The sequence below is a fragment of the Ornithorhynchus anatinus genome, chromosome 10 (genome assembly GCF_004115215.2).
Source record: "Ornithorhynchus anatinus isolate Pmale09 chromosome 10, mOrnAna1.pri.v4, whole genome shotgun sequence".
NCBI classification, from domain to species: domain Eukaryota; kingdom Metazoa; phylum Chordata; class Mammalia; order Monotremata; family Ornithorhynchidae; genus Ornithorhynchus; species Ornithorhynchus anatinus.
This window is the reverse complement of record NC_041737.1, coordinates 6,632,477-6,655,233: the sequence shown is the minus strand read 5'-3', so window position 1 is coordinate 6,655,233 and position 22,757 is coordinate 6,632,477. Positions and strand designations below refer to the sequence as shown.

The 22,757-nt window shown below is 46.8% G+C and overlaps 1 protein-coding gene across 1 annotated transcript; it reads right to left on the bottom strand.

Annotated features, from left to right (window-relative positions):
- Positions 1–6,042: 6,042 nt before the first annotated feature.
- On the bottom strand, positions 6,043–21,328 carry CSN1 (uncharacterized LOC103170570; the record flags this gene model as incomplete). Its single annotated transcript, NM_001291854.1, is given in 13 exon segments — positions 6,043–6,050; positions 7,683–7,730; positions 8,548–8,754; positions 10,169–10,210; positions 10,301–10,321; positions 12,100–12,126; positions 13,840–13,878; positions 13,971–13,994; positions 16,143–16,172; positions 17,535–17,576; positions 17,661–17,684; positions 19,804–19,833; positions 21,263–21,328. Coding segments are annotated over 12 exon segments (546 nt in total). The 3' UTR covers positions 6,043–6,050; positions 7,683–7,721.
- Between the last annotated feature and the right edge of the window lie 1,429 nt (positions 21,329–22,757).

The window sequence follows — 22,757 nt, the reverse complement described above, 5'->3', positions numbered from 1 at the left end:
CACAATGAGTTTGCAGTCTAGAAGGGGAGAGTAACCCGCTGATCGGCAGATTGCAAATGCGTGACCAGCCGACTCCCAAGGTATTTAAACTTCCAACCCTGATCCCCGGGTCCAGATCCTGGAGGACTCACCAGAGTGTGTGGAGACCGCTGAATTTCTCCAGGACCTAATGTGAGGTGTAATTAAATTAATGAGAAGCAATGCAGTAGATGCTTAAGAAATTTCACTGTTTGAGAAGAAAGATCCCAGAGATGTCCAAAAGCAGCCTTTCCAGGTCACTATCGTGGCCGAATGTCTGGTGTATTTTGAAGTTAACGAATGTATTATCTATAGGTTCAGGGAGGAAGAAATTGTCAGTAACACTGACAGCGAAATGGGTTCTCCACGAGAGCTAAGGAATTTCCATCTCTGAGGGAACGAATAGAGCCCAGACCCTCCTTCCAGACTCATTTAGACTCCGTGATTCGGAAGACTGATGTCAAAGGGCACCTAAAACCTTGCTATTTCCTATGATTCTGTCACTAGGCCCTGGCTAGGAAGGCCAAGAGACTTTCTGGATGGCAGTGCTGTCGTAGCACTGCCATCCAGTGCTCTAAGATCCAGTGCTCTAAGATCAATCTCCACCCTTTATTAACCCAAACCTTAAAACGAGTTCCTGCATTCAGCAATGACTTACTGTCCCCCGTAGATGCCAACATTTCCTTTTTTAGTGCAGGGGCAAAATGAAGTACAGGGATATGAGATGAGGGTGGGAACTGGGAAGGGCAGGTTTCGAAGAGCTAGCAGGCTGGAAGTCAGTCGATTGTATTTACTGAGCACCTACTGTGTGCAGAGCAGTGTGGCTCAGTGGAAAGAGCCCAGGCTTGGGAGTCAGAGGTCAAGGGTTCTAATTCCGGCTCCGTCACTTGTCAGCTCTGTGACTTTGGGCAGGTCACTTCACTTCGCTGGGCCTCAGTTACCTCATCTGGAAAATGGGGATGAAAACTGTGAGCCCCACGTGGGTCAGTCACCTTGTATCTCCCCCAGCGCTTAGAACAGTGCTTTATTTTGTTAATGAGATTTAGCATTAACATTTGCATTTAGCAAATAGCATTTATTTGCTATTGTTTTAATGAGATGCTCTTCCCCTCGAATCTATTTATTCTATTTAGAAGCAGCGTGGCGCAGTGGAAAGAGCACGGGCTTTGGAGTCAGGGCTCATGAGTTCGAATCCCAGCTCTGCCACTTGTCAGCTGTGTGACTGTGGGCGAGTCACTTAACTTCTCTGTGCCTCAGTTCCCTCATCTGTAAAATGGGGATTAAGACTGTGAGCCCCACGTGGGACAACCTGATTCCCCTGTGTCTACCCCAGCGCTTAGAACAGTGCTCTGCACATAGTAAGCGCTTAACAAATACCAACATTATTATTTATTGCCATCGTTCTTGTCTGTCCATCTCCCCCGATTAGACCGTAAGCCCGTCAAAGGGCAGGGAGTGTCTCTATCTGTTACCGATTTGTACATTCCAAGCGCTTAGTACGGTGCTCTGCACATAGTAAGCGCTCAATAAATACTATTGAATGAATGAATAGTAAACGCTTAACAAATACCATCATTATTACTATTATTATTACTTTACTAAGCATTTGAGAGAGTACAGTATAACAATGAACAGACACGTTCCCTGCCCACAGTGAACTTAAGGTCTGGAGACCCGCAGTGGAGTTTGACCTCCATGACTGGAAGTTCTCAAGACCTGTCAGTCCCTTGCAATGACCCCTAGGCTGAAAGCCCAGTTCAAAAAGTTGTGGGGGGGAGGTGTTGATCACAGGGTCTTGGCTAAAGAGAGGAGGGAGTTGATCATCTGTCCAGGTGCATTCTCCCATTATTAAAAAAAAAAAGTCAGTATTTGTTAAGCGCTTACTATGTGCCAAGCACTGTTCTAAGCGGCGGGGTAGATACAAGATAATCACGTTGTCCCCCGTAGGGCTCACAGTCTTCATCCCCATTTTACAGATGATTTAACTGAGGCCCAGAGAAGTTAAGTGGCTTGCCCAAAGTCACACAGCTGACAGGCGGCAGAGCCGGCATTCGAACCCATGACCTCTGACTCCCAAGCCCAGCCTCTTGCCATGAAGCCACGCTGCTTCTCTATTAGAGAATTTAGTTCTGTTTTATGACTTTTCGATTTTTCAAATTCCTTACTATCTCTTTAGGTCACCGAGGCACAGAGAAGAGAAGTGAAGGCCAGGCCCAGCCAGTTAATGATAATGTTGGTATTTGTTAAGCGCTTACTATATGCAGAGCACTGTTCTAAGCACTGGGGTAGATACAGGGTCATCAGGTCGTTCCACGTGAGGCTCACAGTCTTCATCCCCATTTTACAGATGAGGCACAGAGAAGTTAAGTGACTTGCCCACAGTCACACAGCTGACAAGTGGCAAAGCCGGGATTCAAACCCAGGACCTCTGACTCCCAAGCCCGGGCTCTTGCCACTGAGCCGCGCTGCTTCCCTGGGTTGTGAGCCGTGTGTCCGAGAGGGTCTAAGTCAGGTTTGCTTACCTTGTATCTACCTCAGCGCCTAATACGGTGCTTGGCACGAAGTAAGTGCTTCAGAAATGCCATCATTAATTTAAGCGGGGAGATGCACTTCACTTCATTCCTCGTGTTTCGTTCGACAGGGTCAGCGGTTCCGCCGGAACCACACCTACATCCCAATCTACACCACCTGGCCTAACAGTCCTCTCTAATAATGTTGGTATCTGTTAAGCGCTTACTAGGTGCCGAGCACTGTTCTAACCGCCGGGGTAGATACGGGGTAATCAGGTTGTCCGCCGAGAGGCTCACAGTCTTCATCCCCGTTTGACAGATGAGGTAACTGAGACACGGAGAAGTGAAGCGACTTGGCCGCCGTCACGCCGCTGACAAGTGATAGAGCCGGGAGTCGAACTCATGACCTCTGACTCCGAAGCCCAGGCTCTTTTCCGCTGAGCCATGCTGCTTCCCCATAACTTCTCTATAACACCCGCACCGGCAACCCCCCATACCTCCTGCTCCCACAGTTTTTTCTACACCACCGAAAGCCGCGGCCTTCCCCCATCTGCATCCCATGCACCCCCAATCTCATTTATACCATTAGCACCAGTAGCTAATAGATTCTTCTTACCAGTAAGACCAGCGTCGAGTGGGAGGTTCCCGCCCTTGAAAGGCATTTAAAACCACCCACTGCCTAATGAGGAAGCATTACATCAGATGCTCCTAAGCTTATCGTGGGCAGCGAACGCGTCTGTTATATTGTTGTATTGTACTCTCCCAAGCGCTTAGGGCAGTGATCTGCACACAGTAAGTGATCAATAAATACGATTCATCATTTATTCATTCGTTCAGATGGACGGACTGACTCCCAGAAGCCTTCACTCCACCCTGGAGGTGGAGTGGTCTGGTGAAAAGAGCCTGGGTCTGGGAGTCAGAAGACCCGGGTTCTAATCCTAACTCCGCCCCTTGTTCTCTGTGTGACCTTGGGCAAATCACTTCACTTCTCTGGGGCTCAGTGACCTCTTCTGTAAAATGGGGATTAAGATGGTGAGCCCCGTGTGGGACATGGACCTGATTACCTACCCAGATCTTAGTACAGTACGTGACACTTCAGTCGATCAGTCCTATTTATTGAGCGCTTATTGTGTTAGAGCACTGTACTAAGCGCCTGGGAAAGCACAGTGTGATAGAGTTGGCAGACACGTTCCCTGCCCACAGCGATCTTGCAGGTTAGAGTGGGAGACAGACGTTAAAATGAATATAAATATGAATGAATATTCACTCATTCAGTAGTATTTATTGAGCGCCTACTATGTGCAGAGCACTGGACTAAGCGCTTGGAATGGACAAATCGGTAACAGGTAGAGACGGTCCCTGCCCTTTGACGGGCGCACGGTCGGATCGGGGGAGACGGACAGACAAGAACAATAGCAATAAATAGAATCAATGAATACGGATATGCACGTAAGTTCTGTGATGCTGAAGGAGCGGTGAGTAAAGACTACAAGTAAGCACTTAACGGACACCATTAAAGAAAAAAAAGTTTTAACACGACCCAGGGCCAGATCCCTCGTAATGGCTTCCGCGTCAGCTTCACCCCAAATCGTTCCTTATTCCAAGGACTCGGAATTACATGGGGACCGATTTCCATTTCTCCCTTACCACTTTCGGCTTACTGTCACTGCTGGTGATGGGTAACGAGGAGAGCCGACGTGATCTTGTAACTGAGAAAGGGTCATTTGTCCAAGCTTTCCCGGGCTTTTCAAGTTTGCAGTTCCTTGGGATTTACTTGAAACATTTATTGGTACTGTAAAACCCATTTAGATTCCTAAATAGAATTGGCCTGTAATTTACACGTTACTTTCCACATTTTATTCCTTATTATTATTTGAAAGTTGTCAGATACAAGTCCCTAAATGAGGCTAGTGCATCACAAGATTGAAACAGCAGCTCACTGACCCTGATGGTGGGCACGCTCAGTTCTCAACAGAAAAGCCTAGAGTTGATACTCAATAAATGTCAGTAATCATCTCCTTCAGGAAGGGTATGTATTTTCATTACCCTATTTATTTTGTTAATGAGGTGTACATCACCTTGATTCCATTTATTGCTATAGTTTGAATGAGATGTTCAGCAGCGTGGCTCAGTGGAAAGACCACGGGCTTTGGAGTCAGAGATCATGGGTTCGAATTCCCGTTCTGCCACTTGTCAGCTGTGTGACTTTGGGCAAGTCACTTAACTTCTCTGTGCCTCAGTTACCTCATCTGTAAAATGGGGATTAAGACTGTGAGCCCCACGTGGGACAACCTGATTCCCTTGTGTCTACCCCAGCGCTTAGAACAGTGTTCTGCACATAGTAAGCGCTTAACAAATACCAACATTATTATTATTATTTATTGCTATTGTTTTTGTCTGTCTGTCTCCCCCAATTAGACTGTAAGCCAGTCAATGGGCAGGGACTGTCTCTATCTGTTGCCGATTTGTACATTCCAAGTGCTTAGTACAGTGCTCTGCACATAGTAAGCGCTCAATAAATACTATTGAATGAAAAAAGCACATCTTTAACCTAGTCAAAATCACACGGAGACAGGAAATTTTATTAAAGAAGGGAAACGGCGTGGTCTAGTGGAAAGAACACAGGCCCGGGAGTCAAAGGATCTGGGCTCTAATCCTGGCTCTGGCACTAGAATGCTGTGTGGCCCCGGGCAAGTTGCTTCACTTCTCTGGGCCTCAGTGACTTCATCTGTAAAATGGGGATTCAATCCTATTCCATCCTACTTAGACTGTAAGCCCTTAGTGGCTCAGGTGGCTGTGTCCAAACTTCTTGCCTTGTATCTACACCGTGCTTAGTACAGTGCTTGGCACATAGTAAGGACTTAACCAGTACAGTTAATTAAAAAAAAGCTTCCCTGTCTCTTCCAGAATTTCCAATTTCAGTCTCTGCACCCAGTCTTCTCGGGGAACTCATTCACCCACCTACCCAACCCCCTTCTCGGTTCCTCATGGATTTTGTGATGGATGGTTAGTAACCTCTCTTTGTAGAGAAAATGAACCTTAGCTTCAGACAGTCTCGATTTTACTTTGAAGACCAATTTATAAAAACCGACCAAATTTTAGTGTCATTATGCAGGTCATTCATCTTCAGGACCCAGATTAAGGGTGAAGAATGACAATAAAAACAGGAAAAGCAGAAGTGGATGAAAATTCAATTTATTGAAAAGATAGGAAAGAAAATAACGTGGTTACTGTACACAGCTACTAGAAATGGTGGCATCAGTAAGTTAAATAATTTAAAATTTCCATGGCAGAAGCAGGGCCTACATCCTCTGGTCCCTGAAGATACCGGAGCTCCCCATAGCCCTGAGATTTAGAGACAGCGAACTGTTTGGAGTAGGAAGAACAGCAAAACGATTCTCCTGATCAGTATTGTGTCATTCTAAATTAACAACTTGCTCAAGGTTTTCGGAAATATGGTGCTATATCTTAAACACAGATAGATGAGAGATCACATACAGAGAATGGGATTTTCATTCAGATCTGCAGAGGAAAAGGAAACGTACGGTTAGTTTTTTATAAAGTCATCTGGAATGGTTTCTTTGCAGGTCCTATTATTCGGTTAGAGAAAATCGGTCTCTATAGTTCTCTTGGTTAGTCACGTCCTGTTGTGGACATGCCCGACATAACAGATTTACAAGTAGTCTAGATCAGTAGTTGAAGGCTAGATTGTAAGCTCCCCAAGGGCAGGGAACATGTCTATTCAATCTATTGTACTCTCCCAAGTAATAATAATAGTAATTTTGGCATCTGTTAAGCGCTTACTATGTGCCGAGCACCGTTCTAAGCGCTGGGGTAGATACAGGGTAATCAGGTTGTCCCACATGAGGCTTACAGTCTTCAGGTTGTCCCACGTAGGACTCACAGTCTTAATCCCCATTTTCCAGATGAGGTCACTGAGACACAGACAAGTTAAGGGACTTGCCCAGAGTCGCACAGCTGACAGGTGGTGGATCTGGGATTAGAACTCCTGACTCCTAAGCCATGGAAGTGTTTAGAGCAATGCAGTCTGTCCCCAGTAGATGCTCAGTAAATATTGCTGATAGATTGACTGGAGACTTTGTAAAGTGGCTAAAAGAACGGATGAAGTGTCAAGTTTCCTCTACATAGGATCCGAGTTTTAAAATTTCATACGTAACTGGGAGTTGATCATAAGGAAATAGGAATTAGGCGATAACTTGGAGCAGCATGAGATTTCAGTACCCATCAGGATTTCCAATATGACACCCTTTTCCAGGGATTGCCAGAAAATGTTTTTTTAAAATTATTATTTAAGGTCAGAAGAGACGGAGGAAAACCAAGGTAACCACTACCAGAGCTGCTTTTCCAAATCTAGTCTGGCTCTAGATTTCTTTATGGATTTTGCCCACTGAAGACAACTCAATAATTCAAGGAAACTAGTTGCTTACATTTGTGAGTTTGGGATGGTGTCCTGGCTGAGGATTAGAAAACAATGATTTCTAAGGTTTGGTCTTCAGGGGTTTTCCTACTGTGGGGAAATTCTTGCTGGGAAAAGGCTCCAGCTGAGGATCTTGTTTGAAACAAGGAGACCACCCCAAGGGATCTTCCTGCTACGACCTTTGCTTTGCCCTGGGAGCAATTTTAGATGAAGACCAGTTTCGTCTCTTTGCATAACCCCACTCTGTAGATAAACTCTATTTAGGCAACAAAGACCTCAGTGCCAAACTTCAAATATGTCATCAACCAACCAAGGCCCAGGTGAAATAAATTTTGATAAAGAACACGGCGCAATATGCTTCAGCATATTTTTTAATGACATTTGTTAAGTACTTACTATTTGCCAGACACCGTACTAAGCTCTGGGGTAGATTCAAGTTAATCAAGGTTGACTCAGTGAAAGACCTACATGGAGCTCACAGTCTTAATCTTCTTTTTACAGATGAGGAAACTGAGGCCTAGAGAATTTAAGTGACTTGCCCAAGGTCACCTGGCAGACATGTGGCAGAGCCAGGATTAAAATCAAGTTCTCCTGATTCCCAGCCCTTTGCACTATCCCGTAGGCCACACTCTGTTTCTTTTTGTACCGTGTCTCAGAGAGAAATAGCTTTAGATGGACCACTTTTAGCTTCTATCTCCAATGAAGCAGAGACTTACCAAAGTCTTGGAGGTGGTAGGTATCCCAGAGAAGTCTTCTTACTTCCTCTGAAAGAGTTAGAAACAAAAAAAGAGTTGATGGCTCTCATCAAAGGAGAAGCATTTTCTGTATAATTATGGCATTTGCCAGGAAACAGAAAACTCAATTTTCTCTTTGGGGGAGTTTGAAACGGGAAGCTCATTGGTGTGCTAGGCTTTGCTTAGCTCCAGTAGTCACTTGTGGGCAATACGGAATAATGAAATGACACATTCCTTACCCACCAGTGGCTCACATTTTAATGGAGGAGTGCCAGAATCTGAACTATTCCCTTGGTCTGGCTTGGTTTTACCCATACAATAGACCGTAAGCTCCCGTAAATTCCCTGTGGACAGTGTCACCAGCTCTGTTTCATTACATTCTCCCAAACTCATTAAAAGGTGCTCTGCCCACAGTAAGTGCTCGATTTGTTTATGGTATTTGTTAAGCACTTACTATGTGTCCGGCGCTGCTCTAAGCGCTGGGGTAGATACAAGTTAATTATGTCGGACACAGTCCCTGACCTACACTGAGCTCACGGATCAAGTAGGAGGGAGAACAGAGGTTTTGAATCTCGTTTTTATAGTTGGGAATTGAAGCGACTTGCCCACGGTCACACAGCAAACACCTGGTAGAATTAGAATTAGAACTCATGTCCTCCGACTCCCAGGTTCGTGCTCTTTCCACTAAGCCATGTTGCTTCCCAAATAGCATCGTTCGATTGAACCAAATGCTTTTTCTCCTTTTCCTATGCAATTCATTTAACTGCTGTTTTCTCTCATTTCTACGTTACTCATTTCTTCTGACAAGCCCCTGAAATCACAGTCCCAGCCCTGGAACTGAGCTCACCTCAACGGGGAGGGTTGGCTGAGGAAAAGCGTAGCGGAAACGGAGAGGACTGGGAAAGGTTACTTCTTGAGGGACCCTATATACCAGCTGGGGGATGCTGTACACTGCTGCTTGAGGGATAAAATATTCCAGCGGGTAGGGCATGACTTCTTTTTTCGGATAAGCCCGAGGGTAGAAGTCGGGTTCAAACTGACGATAATATTCATCCTAAAAAGAAAGAAAATAGCGCACTCATAATCAGTTTAGTAGGGTTCAAGCTGACGATAACGTTCGTTGAGTTCATCCTAGAAGGAAAGAAAACAGCACACATAATTTGCAGTTCCCCAAACTGTTCACTATACTGCTCTGCACACAGTAAGCACTCAATAAATACGAACGAATGAATAATAGTATACCCGATACGTTAATCCACTCTAATTCATTAGTGTCACGAGGGCGCTACTCAGTGTAGAGTGGAGTGACCAGGACCAGAGGCTAAAGTTGGTGAGGGAGGGATGGGAGAGAGGAGAGGTAATTAGGATGGTCCCTTGGGTTATTAGGGGGAAACTAATCCTTTGGTCAATTTGGAAGCAATAGTCATGTTATGTGATTAGCCCTATATGGGTAAAGTATGTAATGATATGCTTGAATCCGCACAATCGAGAGTGTGACCTTGGGGGAGGCTTTGGGGGTTAAACCCCCAACGATTTGCACCGTACCCACTGAGCTCTCCTCCCAGGTCCGTAAACACGGGTGCTGCTTCTGAGCTCATTCCAGGGGCCCAGGCAAGGCAGAGGGAACCTGAACGTTTGCAATAAAGATACCAGACATCAAGATGTCCAATGTCTTACCATTGAGGGGATGAGAGCAAGGATTGACTCTCAGTTTTCAACGGGCCAGTTGAAAACATGTGAGATGTCCCCGGACCAGCCTGTGGGACAGGTTGCCACCCTGATCCGGGCTTGGGACCACCATCGGCTATCACGACTGGACTGCCGAGGGCCGGGGGGAAGGGGGCGATGAAGGCCGTGGCAGATGTCTATCGTAAACGGAAGTGAGAGGAAGCAATTTCTTTCCCGAGGTGAATCCTGGCTAGGGATCTTCTCTTCGGCAGGATCCTGCTCATTTTGTGAAGTAAATGAGCTCCTCCAGAATGCGCAAGAATCATTTATAATAGCTAAGCGAATCCTCCCCGTCACCCCCCAAGAGGTTCATCACCTCACACAGTCCTGCTTTCTACAGCCCAACGACAGATGGAGGTTTGGCAATTATCTCCCTCTATTCAGGCAGGTTTTTTTCCCCTGAATTTGCAGGGTATCTGGGCTTGAGTAGCCCGGCCTTACAGCTGTTGATTCCCACTAGATCACGGATGGTACGGTCCATGCATTCTGCTACTAATTCAGGTTTAAGAGGGTTTTCTGTCTAGATTATCAGGATAATTGATTTAATTTTGGTTTTGGTTCTGGCTGTGAAAGCCTGGCCATAGGTGAATAGAGGCAGGAACAGAACAGGAGGATAGTTCTGAGTTTCTTGACTGATTCGGAATAGGGTAAAGGAGTGGGAGGGTCAGAGAGGTAGGAAAACTGTCCTCTCCCAACTGAAGTCACAATCCACTGTCATTAGGTTACAGGGGAATCCTTACCAGCTGCTGTTGATAGAACTCTCTCTCCCTCAGAAGACGTTTCTGAAAAAAACCAGACAAATCACTGATTATAAAACAGAACACCTAATGGAGGACGTTAAAGGGTTTTCAAAGATAATAAAAGTTCCTTACTTCAGCAGCACTGTCAGATTCCTTGGGATGAGAAAAAAGATAAAACAGTTTTAGTTTCATGGTTTGCAAGCATAAAGCAGTCAATGGTTGTCCAGAGAATTTAATCATTCAAGGAAAAGAAATGAGTAATAAGCTACCCAGAATCGCTTGGATAGAGAGCCCAGGACTGGTTAGCATCTATCTAACACGATGCTTTCCTCATGGAGAAACTCAGGTGGGTCTGAGATTGTCAGAACTGTCATGGTTTGGTTTTACTGTTCAATCTGGCTATTGGGTCTGACTAAATTCTGGCCTGTGAATCCCATTTCTTTGGAGACACGATTGATTTGCACCTGGGGATTTTCCAGGGAACAACTATCTAAGATTGAAGTTGGCTCCAGTGGCTCCAGCTTTGATGTACCAAAACTCTACACTCAATTAGAGAAGTTGCATGTCCTGGTGGATAGAGCACGGGCCCGGGAGTCAGAAGGACGTAGATATAATCCCGGGAGATGAGTGGCTGTGTGACCTTGGGCGAGTCACTTCACTTCTCTGTGCCTCAGTTCCCTCAGCTGTAAAATGGGGGTTAAGACTGTGAGCGCCCTATGGGACAAGGTCTATTAGGTAATTAGCTCGTAACTACCTCGGCACTTAGTACAGTGCCTGGCACATAGTGAGCACTTAACAAATATAAAAAAACCGGGTCCTTTAGAGATTACCAAACTTGCTCTCATTTACCCCAAATTTAGATGTTCATTCATTCATTCAATAGTATTTATTGAGCGCTTACTATGTGCAGAGCACTGTACTAAGCGCTTGGAATGTACAATTCGGCAACAGATAGAGGCAATCTCTGCCCATTGACGGGCTCACAGTCTAATCGGGGGAGACTGAGGGACAAAAACAGTAGCAATAAATAGAATCAAGGGGATGTACGTCTCATTAACAAAATAAATAGGGTAATAAAAATCTATACAAATGAGCGGACGAGCACGGTGCTGAGGGGAGGGGAAGGGAGAGGGGGAGGAGCAGAGGGAAAGCGGGGGGGAAAGGGGACTTAGCTGAGGGGAGGTGAAGGGGGACAGAGAGGCAGCAGAGGGAGAAGGGGAAGCTCTGTGTGGGAAGGCCTCTCGGAGGAGGTGAGTTCTCAGTAGGGCTTTGAAGAGGAGAAGAGAGTTAGTGTGGCGGAGGTGAGGAGGGAGGGCGTTCCAGGACCGCGGGAGGACGTGGGCCGGGGGTCGACGGCGGGATGGGCGAGAACGGGGGACGGTGAGGAGGTGGGCGGCAGAGGAGTGGAGCCTACGGGGTGGGCGGTAGAAAGAGAGAAGGGAGGAGAGGTAGGAGGGGGCAAGGTGATGGACAGCCTTGAAGCCCAGAGTGAGAAGTTTTGGTTATGTGCGGAGGTTGATAGGCAACCACTGGAGGTTTTTGAGAAGGGGAGTGACATGCCCAGAGCGTTTCTGCAGGAAACTGTTCAGGACTGGGAGTGGAAATGTTCAATGAAAGGGTAGTCGGTCCGAAGGGGATATGCCTAGCAAGCTGACATTTACCTGGTACCCAAAAAAGCGAACAGACAGGCAAACAGTCTAAGACAGAAGCTTGTGTCAAGGATGAACTCTCAGAAGAGGAGTCCAGGAGTCCAGCCCAGCCCAGCCATAGAGACCGCCTTGCCTATTTTTGAATGTTTATTGTGGGCAGAGAACTGTACTAAGCACTTGGGAGAGTACAATATAGCAATAAACAGTATAACAACAATAAACAATAACAATATAACAATAAACAGACACGATCCCCATCTACAACTGGACTCAAAATCTTACCTCACTTGAAGAGCTCTCTGGAGCCTTCTGTAAAGAGAAACATAGCACCGGTTTAATTCTGTGCCCTTATAGAGAGGAAGTGTTCAGAAGGAAGGAGAAAGAGGAGTGTTGTAATCGTGTGTTACTTTGCCACAGGTCTAAGTAGAGAAGAAGGTGGAGAATTATCCTTCCCTCACCCTGCTAGATTTGGGAAAATTATCTTTATGTGTCAGAACCACCGCTCTTGATGCTCTAAGAACCACCCGGGCCCAGGATCTGCCCAATGTATCCCTGGATCATCCCTAGGAAGTGAAGGAACCTTCCCGTAATGCAAACGAGGTTCAGCACGGCTTAATGGATAGAGCACTGGCTTGGGAATGAGAAGGACCTGGATTCTAATCCCGACTCCACCACTTGTCTGCTGCGGGGCCTTGAGCAAGTCGCTTCACTTCTCTGAGTCTCATTGACCTCAACTGTAAAATGGGGAGTAAGACTGTGAGCCCTATGTGGGACAGGTCCTGTATCCAACCTGATTAGCTTATATCTAACGTAGTGCTTAGTACAGGGCCAGGCAGATAGTAAGCGTTTAACAAATACCATAAAAAATACAATGTGAATGAAGCTTCGGGAGAAAGGTGATGGAGGCTGCCAGCGATAAGGGCTCAATCCCCAGTTAACAAAGTGGTTCGCGGGGAGAATCTAAGAGGCAGGTTTTAAGGCACTCCTTCATTTTTTCCCTTCCTCCCTAACCCCACTAATCTTCCGCTACAGCCCAACCCGAACACTTCACCGCTCCAACGCTCACCTGATCTCTGGCCTATCTCACCGACAACCCCTTGCTCATGCCTTTCCTCTGGTTTAGCACTCCCTCCCGTTTCATTTCTGATAGCCCACTACCAATCTCCCTGACCTCAAAAGCTTATTAAAGCAGATCTCCTCCACGGGGTCTTCCCTGAATGATCGACCGATAGCTTAATTGAGAATACAGTGGGATAGAGTGGGTAGACGTGATTCCTGCCTATAAGGTGCTTACAGAGTAGGAGAGGAGCTTACTTGATCAAGTGATTGATGGAGCAACTTTCTTTGCAACTTGAGACTGCTAGTTCTTCCGAGCTGAGCCGGTTTCTAGGTTAGCTGCTGACTTGGGGAAGATGTGCTATCTACTGAACCCCCACCCCCAATCCCTGAACACTACTGAACACTCCCTCTCTCTCCAATCTCTCTTTTTGCGTGAAAAGCACTCCGGAACTCTTCACTCAAGAATCAGACCAACAGAGTACTCCCTTACATGGAATTTACTGAAGAATCTGTCTCTCCCACTAGACTGACAGGGATCATTATATTTTTCCACTCTTTTGTCCTCTCTCAAGTGCTCAGTTGAGATCTCTGCAAACAATAGTTGCCCAGTCATTGTTATTGATTAACTGGTTGCAAGAAGAAGTGGAAGGATGTAAAGGAGATCGGCCAGTACAAGAGTTCCTTCCATTAAGGCACCACTGCATCAGAGCATGGATCATGTTCTGGTCGGTGTAATTCTATAAATCAACTCTACAGACTCGTCTTCCTGTTGACACCACTGGTCTTCTAGCCTGCTCTCTCCAGAAGCAGCATTCAGTTAGTAAAATCAACGTAATAAGACTTTATAGTGTAAATCGTTACCCACTGTGGGTGAGATAGAAGGGTAAAGGTTTTTGGGAGAACGTTCTAATATCGTTCTACAGTCTGGTCAATCATTTGCAAATGAATCATTGGAAGCATTACCAGGATATGCAAGATGGGTTTCTCTTTCAGAAGAAGTCTCTGTTGGGAAATAGGAAACAAAGCAAGCGTTATACAAATACAAACACACTGGCAAATAGTAGAATAGAATAACTGGAATGATAATGTCTTACTTTGAGTGTGGGACGGGTAGATTCCTTAGGAAAAGAAAAAATACGGAAGTTGTTAAGTGCGTAGAATGTGTTTCAACGGGAGGTTGTGCAGATCGAAAGCATAGGGAGGTACAAGTAAGCCTAGTGTCGGGAGAGATTGTCTCTACTGCTGAACTGTACTTTCCAAGCACTTAGTACAATAAGTGCTCAATAAATACAACTGAATACAGAGGGCTTTAATACCACAATTAAGTGCTTACTATGTGCCAAGCACTGTACTAAGCACTGGGGTAGATACAAGATCATCAGGTCCCACGTGGTCCTTTCATCGAAAGTAGGAGGGAGAACAGATATTGAATCCCCATTTTAATATTTGAGGAAACTGAGGCCCAGAGAAGTTAAGTGACTTGCAAGCGCTAGTACAGTGCTCTGCACATAGTAAGCACTCAATAAATACTACTGAAGAATGAAGTGCCAGAGCCAGGATAAAAACCCAGGTCCTCTGACTCTCAAGGTCTGCGGCTTCTGGGTAAATCTATGGGCTAGAAGTCCAAAGAAGATTTAGGGATGTGTGAGTGGGGAGGAGTGAGAAAAAGATGTAGCCATGTAGCCAGCAACCATCCCATCAACAACGGGGGAGAAATAATTTGGGGCCCATCTAGTAATCCCAGCTCCAACACTAATCAGCTGTGTGGCTTTGGGCAAGTCACTTGACTGCTCTGTGCCTCAGTTCCCTCATCTGTAAAATGGGGATTAAGACTGTGAGCCCCACATGGGGTCAACCTGATTATCTTGTGTCTTCCCCAGGGCTTAGAACAGTGCTCGGCACATAGTAAGTACTTAACAACTACCATTATTGTTATTATTATTATTATTACTATTATGTTCTTAACTTGGTGATTTGCCCCTGAGTTGGAAACATTGATTGGCCAGTGGTGCTTGGTCAAAATTTAAAACAGAATTAATAATCATAGTGATAATAATAATAATTATGGTATTTGTTTAGCACTTACTATGTGCCAGCCACTGTTCTAAGCTCTGGAGTAGATACAAGAAATTCGGGTTAGACACAGACCCTTCCCCACTTAGGGCTCAGAGTCTTAATCCCCATTTTACAGATGAGGGAACCGAGGCCCAGAGAAGTTAAGTGACCCGCCCAAGGATATTGTACTCTCCCAAGCATTTAGTTCAGGGCTGTGCACACAGTAAGAACTCAATAAATACGATTCAATGAATGAATGAATGAATGAATGAAAAGTGGCAGAGCCGGGATTAGAACCCATGACCTTCTGACTCCCAGGCCCGTGCTCTATGCCTCTGGGGAATTCGGGGAACGCCTCAATCGTCTCCCAACCTTTTTTGCAACACCGACCCCGCTCCACGCGCGCACACACACACTCTAGGCCTGAGTGATCTCCAAAAAAGGAGAATAGACTAGTTTTATGCATTATTGGGACATGTGATTGGTTTGATTCTCCCTTGGGCTTGGGAGGGAAGGCCCGACCAGACACACCGAGAAAAAGCTTACACTGGAGTCTAGAACAAGAACTTTGCCCCATAAAACCAACCCCATTGCCTTCGAAATGCTGATCGCCGTCGGAACTCCTCTCGGGGAGCGTGATGGAGAGGCCCGAGGACCTGGACCTCGTGGATTCCCGGGTGTCCCCTTAAGGAATGGGTTGATAGAAAAAGCAGCTGAGGGGACACCCTCTGCCAGCCCTAGACCGTGTCTACACTGCCAGAGCAAAGGGGATCAGTGACCGGGAAAATACAAAAAACAGAGTAGACATCCAAGGAGGCCAAATGAGGCCAAATGTTCACACCGAAAGTGCCTTCTCTCCCCCAGACTCCTAAGCAGCCTGGCCTAGAGAATAGAGCACAGGCCTGGGGGTCAGAAGGACTTGGGTTCTAATCCCGGCTCTGCCACTTGACTGCTGTGTAACTTTGGACGAGTCACGTCACTTCTCTGGGCCTCAGTTACCTCATCTGTAAAATGGGGATTGACAGCGTGAGCCTCATATGGGACAGGGACTGCGTCCAACCCCGATTTGCTTTCATCCAGGGCCGACACATAGTAAGCGCTTAACAAATACCGTCACCCCCCGCCCCAGATATGTCGTTGCCCCCACATGGAAGCAGCCCAACCCCCTCCTGCTCCGTGCTGGAGCACTGACTTTCCATTAGGTGTCTTACCTCACTGGATGAGCTGCTTCTGGATTCCTCCTGCCGAAGAAAAGCGGATGGATTTTAGACGGCCAACTCTGGTCTCAGGAATCCCCGTCTGATCACCTCTAGACTGTCGGCTCCTTGTTGGCAGCGAATGTGACTACCGATTCATTCGTTCAATCATATTTATTGAGCGCTTACTATGTGCAGAGCACTGTACTAAGCGTTTGCAATGTACAATTCGGCCACAGATAGAGGCAATCCCTACCCAATGACGGGCTCACGGTCTAATCGATTCTGCTACGTTGAACTCCCCCGAGTGCTTAGTACAGTGCTCTGCACACAGTAAGCGCTCAGTAAATGCCACTGATTGACTGATTTACCTCCTCATTCTGGAGCTCTGCCAGCCCAGAATCAGCCAGCGGGAGGAACCCAAGTTGAAGCCGAAATATTTCTTCAAAAGGGGAGCAGTGTTGTCTAGTGGAAAGAGCACTGGCCTGGGAGTCAGAGGACCTGGGTTCTAATCCAGCCTCCATCACTTGTCATTCATCCATTCAATCTGATTTATTGAGTGCTTACTGTGTGCAGAGCACTGTACTAAGTGCTTGGGAGGGTACAATCTGACAATCAGCTCTTTGACCTTGGGCAAATCACTTAACCTCTCTATGCCTCAGCATCTTCATCTGTAAAATGGGGGTTCAATCTCTTTATGTAAACGCTTAACACATACCATCACTGTTATTGTTATTATTAATAATGATAATGTTGTTATTTGTGAAGGGCTTACTAGGTGCCGAGCACTGTTCTAAGCGCTGGGGGCGATACAGGGTAATCAGGTTGTCCCCCGTGGGGCTCACGCACTTTTAATCCCCATTTTCCAGATGAGGGAACTGAGGCACAGAGAAGCGAAGTGACTCGCCCACAGTCACACAGCTGACGAGTGGCAGAGCCGGGAGTCGAACTCACGACCTCTGACTCCGAAGCCCGGGCTCTTTCCACTGAGCCACGCATTAGGAAGTAGAGCTAGCACTGTGGGGGGAAAGAGGAAGAGGAGGGAGAAACCGGGTGAGGGCAAAACAGTCACAACGAGGAGAGCTGCAAACATGAGAAGCAGCATGAACTGATGGAAAGAACACGGGCCTGGAAGTCAGACGACCTGGCTTCTAATCCCGTCTCGGCCACGTATCTGCTCTGTGTCCTTGGGCAAGTCACTTCACTCTCCGGGCCTCACTTCCCTCATTTGAAAATGAGGATTCAGTGCCTGTTCTCTCTCCTACTTAGACTGTGACTCCCATGGGGGACCTCATTATCTTGTATCTACCCCAGAGCTGGTATCTTGCAGCAGAGTGCTTAGCACACAGTTAAGCGCTTAACAAATATCATTATTACTAACAACAATATTTTGAAAGTGTTTTTTACCAGATGGGGAAGGTAGTATTCTTGGTTTCTTAGGATGCGCTTCTGTTAAAGAAAAAAAGCACAGTTGTCATAAACCTACAGTAGACACACAAGGCTTTACCATATTTAAAGAAAAAAATACCTTACTTTTGTCAGCAGCCTGGGAGCTTCCTTAAAGAAAGAAAAGGAGAATTCCGGTGAGAGCGTTATCACTGCGATTATCCTTAGCCGTACCGTGTCCTCACAATGTGGAAAGCACTGTTCTAAGCTGTAGGCAGAGTACACAGAATCAATTCAGATGAGACCCCTGGCTGGTAAGGGGCTCCTAATCGAAAGAGGGAGTCGGGGCAGATGGGGGAACAGGAAGAATATAATCTCACCCTCAGTGAAAACTGGTTAAACTACAAGAATTCAATCGATTACATTTCCTCGACGTCTACGCTGTGCAAGGCGCTGCACTAACCGCGGAGCGGAGAATAGCAGAAGTAGATGAAAAGGCCCGACCTTCAAGGTGTTTACAATTTCAGATGGACAAACTAAGCAGTACACGCAGGTGGGAGGGATTCTCACCCCAGAGAAATCACCGCCCGAGACCCAATCCACTGAACCCTGAAGCTCCCACCCCCTCGGGGCTCCAGCTGGAGGGTGTTAATAGTGGCGGTTGAACCAGTATTCATTCGATCACATTTATTGAATGCTTACCCTGTTCAGAGCTCTGTACTAAGCACTTGGAAAATACAATACAGCAATAAAGAGTGACACCCCCTGCCCACGAAGGGCTCCCAGTCTTGCGGGGGGCATAACTACAAGTCATAATTGGAGTAGAAGAAGCATGGCCCAGGGCTTGGGAGTCAGAGGTCATGGATTTTAATCCTGACTCCGTCTCTTGTCAGCTGTGTGACCTTGGGCAAGTCGCTTCACTTCTCTGGGCCTCAGTTACCTCATATGGAAAATGGGGATTAAGACTGTGAGCCCCACGTGGGACAACCTGGTCACCTTGTAGCCCCCCCCCACCCCCAGCACTTAGAACAGTGCCTGGCACATAGTAAGCGCTTAACAAATACTGACATTATTATTATTATTATTAGAAAAGGTAGAAGAAATAGTAATAATCGTGATGGCATTTGTTAAGCGCTTACTTCTAAGAGCTGAGCCCTGTTAGTTGTAGCAGGAGCAGGAATGGCACTTATTAAGCTCCTGCTATGTTGAGAGCACTGTACTGAACGCAAGGAAAATGTACCCAGGTGAGAAAGTAATAATGTTGGTATTTGTTAAGCGCTTACTATGTGCCGAGCACTGTTCTAAGCGCTGGGGTAGACACAGGGGAATCGGGTTGTCCCACGTGGGGCTCACAGTCTTAATCCCCATTTTCCAGATGAGGGAACTGAGGCCCAGAGAAGTGAAGTGACTCGCCCACAGTCACACAGCTGACAAGTGGCAGAGCCGGGATCCGAACTCATGACCTCTGACTCCAAAGCCCACGCTCTTTCCAGTGTACATGGACCCCGGAGGGGGTTCCCAAAATTACTCCCTCCATGGGCTGAGATTTGATTAATTTATAATACTTGCCGTGGCTAACAGAATACAGATCGACCGCCCCAATAAATTCACTCTAAGGCTGCCTTCACAGACCAAAGGTGATGTCCATCACGCCCCTCCTCCCACTAATCTTTGCTGTGTAAAGTGACTGGCAGCTACTGGAGCCTGGATGAGGATGATAATGGTACTAGTTGAGCGCTTAGATGCCAAGCACTGTACTATACACTGGGGTAGATATCAGGTTGGACACGGTCCTTGCTCTACCTGGGGTTCCCAGGCTAAAGGTTAGAGAAGCAGCGTGGCTCAGTGGAACGAGCATGGGCTTTGGAGTCAGAGGTCATGAGGTCGATTCCCAGCTCTGCCATTTGTCAGCTGTGTGACTTTGGGCGAGTCACTTCACTTCTCTGTGCCTCAGTTACCTCATCTGTAAAATGGGGATTAAGACCGTGAGCCCCACGTGGGACGACCTGATTCCCCCGTGTCTCCCCCAGCGCTTAGAACAGTGCTCGGCCCATAGTAAGCGCTTAACAAATACCAACATGATTGTTATTATTAAAGAGTAGGGAGAATGCACTTTGAATTGCCCTTTTTTATTCATTCAGTTGTATTTATTGAGCGCTTACTGTGGGCAGAGCCCTGTCCTAAGCGCTTGGGAAGTTCTGTTCGGCAACAATATAGACAATCCCTAACCATTCGGGACCTCTCGGGGATTCCAGCCTAGCTGAAAGAGGAAACAGGAACAGCAACTCACCTCACTGGATGAACTGCTGCTGGGTGACTCCTGAAAGGAACAGAGAAAAGTTTAGGCTTCATGAGTGACCCCACTGTGTGTGCGTTTGTGTGAATGCGTATATGGGTGAAGGTATAGGATGTGGAGGGGCTGAGTGACTGCCTGAGAGGCAGCATGGCCTAGCAGCCCTTCCTGGGAGTCAGAAGGACTTGGGTTCTAATCCTGACCTCATCACTTGTTTGCTGTGTGACATTGAGCAAGTCGCTTAAATTCTCTGTGCTTCAGCTGCCTCATCTGTAAAATGGGGATTAATACTGTGAGCCTCATGTGGGACGGAGACGGTGTCCAACCTGATTAGCTTATGTCTACCCCGGCGCTTAATAGAGTGCCTGGCACAAAATGAGCGCTCAACAAATACAGTTTAAAAAACCAAAAAACCCTCCCACATCTCTCCTTGAAGAAAGAAGAAGTGCTCGGAGGGCTCTCACCCAAGAAGGCATTTGAGGAATGAAGCACAGGTTTAAGCAAACGATGGAGTTAGGAGGAATGTAGAGGCAAGGACCCCAGCAAGTATTGCTTGTGACAGCGTTCAGCACATTGAATTTTGACGCTTCATTGCTCGGACAATTATATCTGGAGCCGAGGCAGAACCATCTTCCAAAAAATTACCCAAATTGGTGGCATTGAGAGAATACCTGTCCAACTGGGGCAGGGCCACTGCAGCGTTGTGCCTATGTGACACTGTGAACCCCACGCACCGCACCGAGGGACGGGGCTGCCGCCACTGACAATGGGCCTGTCTGACCCGCTGAGCTCCGTGGGGGCCTGGCTGCCATAATGTTGTGTCTTTTTCATGGCTCAGTGGAAAGAGCCCGGGCTTTGGAGTCAGAGGTCATGGGTTCGAATCTCGGCTCTGCCACTTGTCAGCTGTGTGACTCTGGGCAAGTCACTTAACTTCTCTGGGCCTCAGTTACCTCATCTGTAAAATGGGGGTGAAGACTGTGAGCCCCACTTGGGACGACCTGATTCCCCTGTGTCTACCCCAGCGCTTAGAACAGTGCTCGGCACATAGTAAGCGCTTAACAAATACCAACATTATTATTATTATTATTAACTCTCCTCCACCCCGCCTACACACACTGACTGTAGACCAATTCAGGGGTACAACCAGAGTCATGGGAGTTGGAGAGATGCCAGCTTGCCATTCAGAAAAGTGACTAGATTTAAGGTGCCTATCATCAACCATTTGCCGTTCGGCCTCTTCTTATCCCTCTTCCAGATTCTACGCTGGGTCTGCCCTCCTTCCTTCCCAACACGTTCCCTGCCTTTCCCGGGGTTAAGCAGACGCTAAACCCCGTCCAGCCCGCCTTAGCCCCTGACCCCAGTGCGGCTCAAAGTGTGAGCTATTCTCCCGTCCTTCCTTCTGAAACCCAGGGGAAAATAGATTTAAAGAACCGACCTTCTGACTCGCCATACTCACGGGCATTGCCACGGCAACAGCCACCAGGCAGGCCAGGATGAGGACCTTCATGGTGATTGAGGGCTGCAAAGGCAGGTGGGAAAGAAGAGGGATGATTCTAGTTTATTTGCCTCGTAGCCCTTTCTTCTTCAAGAGCGCCTTTTTTATTGCCCCAGAGGAAATCGAGAGGAGGCAGTCGATGAACGTTGGTGCGTTGAGAAGCAGGGCTAATGTTGTAGACCTGCAATACTCAGGATAAGATCCCAAATGGCATTGACTATTTGAGTAGGCGAATCAGGCATTTGATAAGATTCTTTCCACTAAGGCTTTTTTTATGGGTTTTCCCAAGATCCTCCTTATCCTGCATTATTTCCAGAAAGAGGACTCAAACTTCTTCACTCATCCCCATTTTGCTGCTGACCTGCTGCGTGATCTCTCAACTCTGTTGTACTGGACTCTCCCAAGCACTTAATATAGGAAGCACTCAATAAACACCAGTCATGAAAATGATGATGATGATAATGAAGGGCAAGACTCCTAACCTCTCTGGACCTCAGTTTCCTCAACTAAAAAAGAGAGAAAACATCTATTCTCCCTATCTTTTAGTCAGTCAGACAAACCAGTCATATTTATTGAGCAGTTCTTGTGTGCAGAACACTGTACTAAGCACTAACAATATAACAGACACATTCCCGGCCCATCACAAGCTTACAGTCTGCGGGGGGGAGGGGGGCAAACATTAATATAAATATATAAATTATAAATCTAATTATAAATTAGATTGTCAGCCCCATGTGGGTCAGGGACTGAGTCTCAACTGATTACCGTCTACCATCCCCAGGAATTAGCCTGGCACTTTGTACAAAGTAAGCTTAATAAGTACCCAAATTATGATTGATTAAAGTTATCCTACTGCCTCAGGATATCCTTCCTATATATAGCCGTCCTTTGTTTTGGGAGAAGATTCCACTGTCGGTGAAATTCGCTTATGAGCATGTGTGGGGCTGAAAAGGTTAAGTTCCAGCCACGTCGGGCCCAGAGAAAGTAGTATTGCCATAATGTTATATATTTGGCAATCCTTCTAATGCCTAAATGAAACCACTTCTGGTTCAATTAAGGCCCTTTCCCACTGGACTGGCCTTAGAAGACACAGAAATCTTGTAGAGAAGTTTGACATTTGGGAACATTTGGCTCTCCTCCCAACTGAGGCCCCTCTCAGGGTCCATCTGGAGAGTTTCCAGTCCTCTACCAGTCTCGACTACGGGAGGGAGAGTCAAGCAGAGGCCCGTCCATTCCATTCCTAGCTTGGGCAATGGCTAGCGAGCGGCAGGCCATCTGCTTCAAATCAAAACTCACCCTTGCTGGTCAGCAACGGCAAGGGAGAGAGTCGAGGGCGGAGACTTAGGTTTACTGTGCGGAAGGAGGCAGTGGTAAACCGCTTTCGGATTTTGACCAAGAAAACTCTACGGGTCCACTACCAGAATGATTGCAGATGGAGATGGGGCGTTTTGGGAGA